Here is an 11011-nt window from a genome sequence, read left to right as displayed (position 1 = left end):
CAAGTGTCCACAAAGTGGTTTCTTTTATTATATAGTATAGATTTATTTGAGTTAGTTATATTTGAACGTTTAATATTATTAGTTTAATATCTTATGGATAATTATTATTTAGTTTAATCTCCTTCTCATTTATAATATTATTTATTTGAATTAGTTATATTTGAACGTTTTGTTTAGTTTGGTATCAAATAAATTTTACGAAACTTAAAATAAAATTAACTAATATTATTTATCATTTATACATTTACGGAGTTTTAAATAAAGGGTTAAATTTATTGAGACTTCGTTAACAAATTTTTCAACAACAGAATAATCTATTTTATCAGGAAAACCAAATTTTGTATTAATATATTAAATATTTTTATTTTCACTATACACAATTACATTTACTCGACCCATGTAACCCATGAGGTTTTTTAAAATATAACTTTTTATTATTTGATATATTATTCAATTCGTACAATACACGGGGTTTTTTAAGGATATATATTTTTTATTATTTAGTACAAAAAATATATTTATTCAAACCGTGTAATGCGCATATTTTTAAAGATGTAATTTTTTATTGTTTGGTATATAAAATTACATTTATTCAACCCGTGTAATAAATGGGGTTTTTTAAAGACGTATTATTTTGTTATTTGGTAAACAATATTACATTTATTCAACACGTGTAATACGCGTGGTTTTAAATATATAACTTTTTTATTTGGTATATAAAATTACATTTATTCAACACGTACAATATGGTTCTTATAAATATAATTTTTTATTATTTAATATATAAAATTATATTTATTCAACCCGTACAATAAATGAGGTTTTAAAGATATATTGTTTTATTATTTAATATATAAAATTTACTTACTCCACCTCGTGTAATACACGGGGTTATAACCTAGTTTTTCATATAAACAAATTTCCGAAGTACAAGGTTGATATACTGACAATCACATTTGATGCTAAGGCTGTATGGTATGGGGTCCGTCCCCCTCTGTCCCAGTGCGGTGCCACAGCTCCCCCCACCCCGTCGTCGTCCTGAATGGCTTCCTGCGAACGTTGAAGACGTCCTACTAGAGGACAAAACCCCATCACACACATATATACATACAACATATACATATATTTTAGGTCCATCCTCCATTTCTATACCTTTATCCTCTTTGCCCTATCTTCACACCCGATCTACATGATGCCTATGTAATGGACTAATTAACATGGTTTTAAGTCCTTCTCGCAACGCGGCAGGTGACTTTTCCGGTTAGAAGATATATTTTAAATATTTTTAGATCTCTGCGATGAGTATCACTCTATTTATACGAATAGTTGTTAAGAATATATACTTTCGTATATCATTCCAAATTAATTCTTTTCTCTTTTTCCGAACACCATATCTAATATAAATAATAAAATAAATATAATACACTCCGACATACATACATGCATAAAAATAATAATCAAGAACATTATCTAATAAAAATAATTTCAATATTCATCTACTAACCAATCAAGAACATCGAACAAAATCTAATAAATTCTGCATCACATAATAATCTAATCCCTTAAAAAATGTTCAAACATATAAATCAAAACCATAAACTAACAAGGGATCTGATAAATAAACCATCTAAGAATCTTGATGGGAAGTTTAATCAAATCAACTGCTAAATTAGCGAGTCCAGCAAAGCAACAGCAACAAGGGCACAAGCAACTAACCACCGAACCAATGATCCAAATCACCGCACCAATCAACGAGATCACCAATGCGATTAACGCAAAAGGTAACCCAATCAAAAACCCTAACGGCCTGCAATCTCCGTCGCCCATTTTTTGGAGTTGATTTAGTGCGTGTTTTTTGGTGAGAGAAAGTTGAGATTTGAAATTTGATAACCGTGGTGTTGGTATATGTAGGATTGTGTTTTTATATGGTTGACCAAAATGCCTCTTGAAAAGGTGGTTTCATGAGGGGAAGTTATATTATAGGAAGTTTCGGGGGGTGGTGGGGTAAGTTGGATTATCATGGGTTGAATCGAACCTTTGACTTTGTTTTGGTCGTTGATGAGAGGCGACTAAACGTGGGTAATCATGTTCCTGTGTAGGTGGGGGGTGTAGGTGAGGTGGGATGTTTTGATTATTATATTAGGCTATTGGGTATGGGGACCGTTCCCGGATAGTTTCGAAACGACGCCGACCCAAATATCGTGCCGCCCCCCTCCGTCCCCGTCTTGACCGTCCGCCTCTAGACGTTTGAGAGGGCCATGTGAAGACAAAAAGGCTCTCCTTTTAATGCATGTTACCGTTTAAAAAACAAAATAAATTTCCAAATTCAAATAAAAAACAAACGGTAATATTTCAAATTTTTACCAAAATATCTCCTAAAACTATATAAAACCCCCTTTTTTACACTATTTTTCTCAATTTTCATCTACCACAACTCATCTCTTTCTCTCATTTTTTATAAACATCTTCCCCTTTTATAAAATTATATTCTACCATGGATCCCTTCAAGGCTTCAACAACCCGAACAACCCCAACAACCCGACCAAACCGAACATCCCGAATGTTTTCTCAGTTCCGGGATACTATCCGACTATAGAACCGAACCAATTATCTCAATATTACTCAAACGTCTTTGCCGCATTGGAATATTCATCGAACGTTTTTGCTCAACCGCAACAAAGTCAAGCCATACAACAATTGATGATGCGGGGTGATTTTAATATCCAACCCTTTCAACCTGAACCGAACCCGACGCAACCCGAACGATCCGAACCCGACGAGGATGTGGAAGTTGTTCCCGAGACCCAACCGCAAAAAGGCAAACGAAGAAAAGACAAGCAAGTGGTGGGTGAGCAACTGTCCAAACCAAAGGCGAAACCGTGGACGCAAATCGAGGAAGAAGCCTTATCGAACACTTACGTAGGCACGTCTACACACCCGATAAAAGGTTCGTAAAAATATTTTTTTTTAAGTTTATATTTTTAGTATTAGTTTTTTATTTTTTGTAACATATTTTTTTGTAACATATTTTATAGGTAATAATCAAACGGGTGAGGGGTTTTGGAAGGCGGTTTTGGCAAAGTTCCTTGAGTTAATGAACCAAGGCCCGTATCGAGATATCGACTCGGTGTCATCTAAGTGGCGAAAAATGAGCGGGTTCGTTAATAGGTGTAACAACCCTCGTCAAAACTATTGCTTATTATATTATTTCATCCAATAGGAAACCCTAATTAAGACACCCAAGTGATTCTACACAAACCCTAAAAGTTTCAAAGCAATTGGAATCAGGATCAGGGCCCCTAAAACTCAAGGGGGGCAAAACCTAGTTAACGATTATCCTTATAAATCATTATAAAAATCGAATTTATAAAAACTGTCGACTCACCTGAGCTAGTTGGACGCGTACCTACCCTACCCTAAAAATGACTTCCCAGGCGAGTAGCGGGAGATTCCCCGGATTCTGCCGCGACAAGCGGGAGATGCCAATTTTCAGTATAAATAGAAGGGCCTGGGACTTGATTTCTGGCATTCGTTCGACGATAAAATTCGTCTTACACTTCGAGTTATAGCCGTTTTACTACACCAACACACACAAACCTCGAAACGCTGCCGCAATCAGGGTAATAACTCGATCGCTATTACGATACAACATCCGATCGATTATAACTATCCGACGATTGTCCGAGTGCTGCTCGAATTGAGCTTGTACTTTGATTGTTCATCGTGATTTCGACTTGAATATTTGAGTGCTGTTCGAATTCGGATTATGCTCTGTTATTCGTTGTGAATCCGATTGAATTATTAAGTATTATACTTTGTCGTTTGTCGTCAAGTCGATAAATGAGTTGAAGTATTGCACTTGTTAAATCGTTGTGAAGGTTTAATCTCGTGAATTGTCGTAACTGCTGTATTAGTTACAACCTCGTTTGTGTGAAGTGTTATTAGAATTAATCGAAGCAATCAATAGATTAGATTCTGCTCAAAATTTGATCTGCAAGGCTTATCTGTAGACTAAACTTTGCTCGTAGAAATCTGCAATGTGAGTTCATTTCTCTTTTCTCACCGTTTGTGAGTCCAATCTCTTTTCTCAAAGTTTTGTCACCTTTTGTGATATAATTATATTTACAAATATTTTCCAAAAGCATAAAGGATTACCTGTGATACTTACAGTGATTAGATTTTTATATTCTTTGCTGGTATATGAAATCATATATTATTTGATCCTTGTTATTATTAGCCAGAAAGATAACTAATAAAAGTATTACCACAATCACAGTAAGAATTATACTCCAGTATCCATAACATATAAATTTTAACAGCACATCGTTAATAGATTCATAAGGTATTTATCATAATAAAATAATCAAGAATAAAGGTATCCTACCATACGAAGATTAGATTGTTAATTACGTGAATAGATCAAGTATTAATATAATTGAAATATTATACTTGATAAGTAGTAATAGTCTGATATGAATTGATATATGTCATTCTATGGATTGAAAGGCTTTGTGCCATAAGTAATATATTTACCAAAGTAAATATCACCGGACAACGAAGTCCAGAGTCGCTAGTTGAAAGAACGATCAACAGTGACATGACCAGGAGCACTAGTTGAAAGAATGATCAACAGTGCCATGAATAGAATCACTAGTTGAAAGAACGATCAACAGTGATATGACCAGAGTTACTAGTTGAGAGAATGATCAACAGTAACGTGACCAGGTGCACTAGTTGAAAGAATGATCAACAGTGTAATGAATATAATCACTAGTTGAAAGAACGATCAACAGTGATATGATCCCCGTCACAGGAATTGCCTAGTAACAGATAAATTGAATAATCATACACTATAATTACTGGATAAGATTCACGATTGGACTAAAGTAGGCCAATACGTGATATGATTGTTGTTACACCGGAATTACCCTATGTGACGATTACTGATTGAGTTGGATAGATATAAAAATCTTAATACTGTAAAGTATAACAATACATTTCCTAAAATGGAATGAATTCACCAGTAATTATTACTGACAAAATGTTTTTCAAAACACTTTTCAGGTAATTACATTAGGGTGGAATGAAAGCTGGATACGGCACTGAAAGGCATCAAGATGTGGCTTATCTTAATCAAATTAAGAAATATCGTTTTACAAAATAAAAGTTATCTTTACTAAAGCTACCATTATAAAACAGGGATTTATCCCATCTATTTAAATAAAATCCGGTGTTTGCTAAACTCTGATATTTTTCCTAACTCACGGTCCTGATGAAAATTCCGCTGCAATGTTTTTCAAAAATAATCATCGGTACCACGGGACTGCTCGCGGCTCCCGATTCCGTCCAGGGTGGGTCGGGGGTCGTGACAGAAGGTGGTATCAGAGCTAAGCCACTGATCAGAGCTACTGATCAAAGCCATTACCTTGAGCCTACAAGTGTTATGCCAATTATACTTAAACTTAAATAAAAAGAGTTAGGAGATTGCTATTAACTGGTAGCATATCTGAGTTGAACCTAAGAAAAGATGCCTTAGTAATAAGCTAAGCCACTTGTTTAAGCTAATTAAGTATTGTTTCAATACCTAAACAATAAAGTTAGGAAACTGATACAAATTAACCTATGTGGTATACATGAATATATGTCAATATGCACATATAATATTCTGGAGGTATTATTTTGTTCTGTAATATTAATAAGTGAAAATGTTTGCAAATTCAGATGTCGACTGAAATACCTCATAATCCAGAAGATCATGCTAATAATGAAAATCCTTTGGATAAAAATGCTATAGAAAATCTAATAGCTCAAGGAATAGCTAACGCTTTACCTTTAATAATTAAAGCTGTTAAGAATCCCGTAGAACCTACCAAAGCTATGAGTAGCAAGCATACTCGTGACGATAGTTTTAACCATAGTGTTAATAGTGATAATAATAATATTCCCGAAACCCCATTTCTCAAAAAGAAGAAGGCGATAACTCACGGCTGCACCTACAAAGAATTTCTAGCCTGTAAACCAACTGAGTTCGCAGGAAGTGAAGGTGCCACGACTGCTCTGCGATGGTTGGAAAAGACAGAAGTTGTTCTTACAATCAGCAAATGTGCCGAAGAAGATAAGGTGATGTATGCATCTAACCTCTTTAAGGAAGAAGCCTTAGAATGGTGGAATACTATTCTTCAGGCAAAAGGAAGTGACATGGCTTATGCCATGAACTGGGACAAATTCAAGGAAGTAATCGAAAGAAAATTTTGTCCTCCTTATGAAAAGGAACGAATGGCTAACAAGTTCCTAAATCATAAAATGATAGACGTGAATTGTCGTGAATATACGACAACGTTCTTCGAATATGCAAGAATGGTACCAACTCTGGCTTCGCCAGAACCCGTACTAATTTCTCGTTATATTTGGGGATTAGTTAGTGAAATCCGAGACATAGTTAAAGCCACTAGACCACAGACGATCGAAGAAGCAGTTGAATTAGCCAATATGTTGACAGATGGACTAATCCGTACAAGAGAAGAAAATAAGAAGAAAGAATTAGCCCAGAAGATTGTCCAAGAACTCAAGAAGAAAGAAACGGAGTCGTCCTTGGAGCAACCTATCTGCAGAAACTGCAACAAAAAGCATTCCGGACGATGTCGTATTAGGAACACACCCTACTGTGACTTCTGCAAAATGACCGGGCACATAGAGGAAGAGTGTAGAAGGAAAACTAACGTCTGTTACAATTGTAGGGAAACAGGACACATTAAACCATATTGTCCGAAACTAACCAAACCACTAAACAACAAGGCCAGAACAACAGACGGAGCTAAGAACACGCGAGCATTTGTACTTACTACGCAAGAAGCAGAAACGATTCCAGACGTAATCACTGATATATAAGTTAAGTTATTATTTAACCCTAAGATAAGTAGAAGCGTCTAAATAAATCTTGTCAAATACTTCATCTATTTGAAATCATAATAGACTCATTTGATCTTTATTTCCATTGAATCATTTATTTGGTCTCGATCACCTTGTGGTGACGTTTTCACAAATTTAAAGCTTGTGCTAAATCTCGTTGCACCTTTTACATACGGATTTAATTATTTATTCATATTGAATCCGCTCTAATTTATTCTATCAAATCAATCTTAACACAATCGTGTGCTAAGATAATGATACACAAATTCATTTCATATTTCCGTGTATCTATCAAGTACTTCGTAATCTTTATTGCCTTATCATCTTGGATCGAAAAACTTTCTTCAAATCCAAAACAATTCATTTGAAACATTCGAACTTACTTCATTTGATTTAAAGCATGGTGAAACTCGTTTCATTCACCGCTATTATTTTCATTCCTATGACACCTTGTGGCGTCATAATAAATCTGTAGCTTGCGCTATTTCTAATTTCACTCCTAACGTACGAAATTTTAATTTTTGGTTCATATTCTTAATCAGTCTTAATACAATTATGTGTTAAGATAACAGTACACCAATTCATATCATATTCCGGTGTACTTCTTAAACATTTCTTTCATCATATTCATTTGATCATCATTTGAAAATCCTATTCAATTTTACTTCATTAGAGCTTTCAGTTATGTATATGGTGAAATTTTCGGTCACCATATTTCTTGAAATATTTCAATCATTACGACACCTTGCGGAGTCGTTATCAACTTGTAGCTTGTGCTAATCCTAATCATACGAACCATTCCAAAACCACGTATGTACTTCGTTTGACTACATCATTTGAAAATAGTCTTGATACAACTATGTATTAAGACAATGATACACTAAACTCTATTTTATTCCGGTGTATCCTTGCAATGTCAACACATTGAATTTTCTTTTGTAATAACTCGGTAGTTGACAATCATTTTCATTTCAAAATTACTGATTCCGAGTCTTTCTCAGTTGCCAATCAATTCATATTGGAAATGTTATCATTTCATTTCATCCATTTGACATCAATTTCTTAAAATTTCAGCTGAACCATTAAGTCCTAGCTATGGTATAACTTGTATTTACTTCCGCGTCATTTGTTGACTAAGTTATGACATAAATCTAACAGAAATATCATAACCCAAATCTCGAGGACGAGATTTTTATTAAGGTGGGGAGGATGTAACAACCCTCGTCAAAACTATTGCTTATTATATTATTTCATCCAATAGGAAACCCTAATTAAGACACCCAAGTGATTCTACACAAACCCTAAAAGTTTCAAAGCAATTGGAATCAGGATCAGGGCCCCTAAAACTCAAGGGGGCAAAACCTAGTTAACGATTATCCTTATAAATCATTATAAAAATCGAATTTATAAAAACTGTCGACTCACCTGAGCTAGTTGGACGCGTACCTACCCTACCCTAAAAATGACTTCCCAGGCGAGTAGCGGGAGATTCCCCGGATTCTGCCGCGACAAGCGGGAGATGCCAATTTTCAGTATAAATAGAAGGGCCTGGGACTTGATTTCTGGCATTCGTTCGACGATAAAATTCGTCTTACACTTCGAGTTATAGCCGTTTTACTACACCAACACACACAAACCTCGAAACGCTGCCGCAATCAGGGTAATAACTCGATCGCTATTACGATACAACATCCGATCGATTATAACTATCCGACGATTGTCCGAGTGCTGCTCGAATTGAGCTTGTACTTTGATTGTTCATCGTGATTTCGACTTGAATATTTGAGTGCTGTTCGAATTCGGACTATGCTCTGTTATTCGTTGTGAATCCGATTGAATTATTAAGTATTATACTTTGTCGTTTGTCGTCAAGTCGATAAATGAGTTGAAGTATTGCACTTGTTAAATCGTTGTGAAGGTTTAATCTCGTGAATTGTCGTAACTGCTGTATTAGTTACAACCTCGTTTGTGTGAAGTGTTATTAGAATTAATCGAAGCAATCAATAGATTAGATTCTGCTCAAAATTTGATCTGCAAGGCTTATCTGTAGACTAAACTTTGCTCGTAGAAATCTGCAATGTGAGTTCATTTCTCTTTTCTCACCGTTTGTGAGTCCAATCTCTTTTCTCAAAGTTTTGTCACCTTTTGTGATATAATTATATTTACAAATATTTTCCAAAAGCATAAAGGATTACCTGTGATACTTACAGTGATTAGATTTTTATATTCTTTGCTGGTATAGGAAATCATATATTATTTGATCCTTGTTATTATTAGCAAGAAAGATAACTAATAAAAGTATTACCACAATCACAGTAAGAATTATACTCCAGTATCCATAACATATAAATTTTAACAGCACATCGTTAATAGATTCATAAGGTATTTATCATAATAAAATAATCAAGAATAAAGGTATCCTACCATACGAAGATTAGATTGTTAATTACGTGAATAGATCAAGTATTAATATAATTGAAATATTATACTTGATAAGTAGTAATAGTCTGATATGAATTGATATATGTCATTCTATGGATTGAAAGGCTTTGTGCCATAAGTAATATATTTACCAAAGTAAATATCACCGGACAACGAAGTCCAGAGTCGCTAGTTGAAAGAACGATCAACAGTGACATGACCAGGAGCACTAGTTGAAAGAATGATCAACAGTGCCATGAATAGAATCACTAGTTGAAAGAACGATCAACAGTGATATGACCAGAGTTACTAGTTGAGAGAATGATCAACAGTAACGTGACCAGGTGCACTAGTTGAAAGAATGATCAACAGTGTAATGAATATAATCACTAGTTGAAAGAACGATCAACAGTGATATGATCCCCGTCACAGGAATTGCCTAGTAACAGATAAATTGAATAATCATACACTATAATTACTGGATAAGATTCACGATTGGACTAAAGTAGGCCAATACGTGATATGATTGTTGTTACACCGGAATTACCCTATGTGACGATTACTGATTGAGTTGGATAGATATAAAAATCTTAATACTGTAAAGTATAACAATACATTTCCTAAAATGGAATGAATTCACCAGTAATTATTACTGACAAAATGTTTTTCAAAACACTTTTCAGGTAATTACATTAGGGTGGAATGAAAGCTGGATACGGCACTGAAAGGCATCAAGATGTGGCTTATCTTAATCAAATTAAGAAATATCGTTTTACAAAATAAAAGTTATCTTTACTAAAGCTACCATTATAAAACAGGGATTTATCCCATCTATTTAAATAAAATCCGGTGTTTGCTAAACTCTGATATTTTTCCTAACTCACGGTCCTGATGAAAATTCCGCTGCAATGTTTTTAAAAAATAATCACCGGTACCACGGGACTGCTCGCGGCTCCCGATTCCGTCCAGGGTGGGTCGGGGGTCGTGACAATAGGTTTTGCGAAGAATGTAATAAAATATATTCAAGTGGGCGGCGTAGCGGCATGAGCGATGTGGATGTGTTTAAAAAGGCGTTGGATCTTTACAAGTCGAACAATAATACCACGTTCGCACACGTTCGCGCGTGGGAAATTATGCGAACGCACAAAAAATGGGCGCCGATTTCGAACGAGGTGGAGATGGCGAAGCGGCAAAGGACATCAGAATCCTTTAGTTATAGCGCCGGTGAAAAGATTCGGCTCAAGGAATGGGAAATATTAATGATGGATATCGATAGTTATCCCGAGCCGAAACGTTCGACTTTGCTATAATTGCAAAATGACATCATGAAGAAGCATCAAAGTTGTTGATTTTTTTAAGTTTATGTGTTTTTTTTAATTTATTAGGATTTTTTTAAGTTTATGTTTTTTTTAAGTTTATGTATTGTGTTTTAATATTAATGAAAATATTTTCTTAATTTATTTGTTAAATATTAAAAATAGTGGAAGATTAAAAAATATATATATATATAAAAGTGGTGAGGTAAGATCATCTAGGATCATCCTCCCATTTCCACTAAATTTGTGGGATGGACAATCCTTCCAAGGATGGTGATGTGGCGATGACGTGGCGGATCCTCCTCCCTTGGAGGATCATCCCCATACCATGTAGCCTTATACTAGTAATAAGATTCGTACGTATT

The 11011-nt window shown here is 34.8% G+C and overlaps 1 protein-coding gene across 1 annotated transcript; it reads right to left on the bottom strand.

Annotated features, from left to right (window-relative positions):
• Window positions 1-1466: 1466 nt before the first annotated feature.
• Window positions 1467-1930, bottom strand: LOC110921573 (signaling peptide TAXIMIN 2). The gene has a single exon (XM_022165923.2). It carries the CDS (start codon window positions 1825-1827, stop codon window positions 1600-1602), a length of 228 nt encoding a protein of 75 aa, XP_022021615.1. The 5' UTR covers window positions 1828-1930; the 3' UTR covers window positions 1467-1599.
• Between the last annotated feature and the right edge of the window lie 9081 nt (window positions 1931-11011).

The sequence above is a fragment of the Helianthus annuus genome, chromosome 17 (genome assembly GCF_002127325.2).
Source record: "Helianthus annuus cultivar XRQ/B chromosome 17, HanXRQr2.0-SUNRISE, whole genome shotgun sequence".
NCBI classification, from domain to species: Eukaryota; Viridiplantae; Streptophyta; class Magnoliopsida; order Asterales; family Asteraceae; genus Helianthus; species Helianthus annuus.
The sequence above is the reverse complement of the archived record's forward strand: the minus strand, read 5'-3'. Positions and strand labels throughout refer to the sequence as shown.

What these genes read in the sequence shown, in the direction of transcription:
- LOC110921573 (XM_022165923.2), bottom strand. Translation starts at nt 1,827, where the DNA reads ATGGGCGACGGAGATTGCAGGCCGTTAGGGTTTTTGATTGGGTTACCT.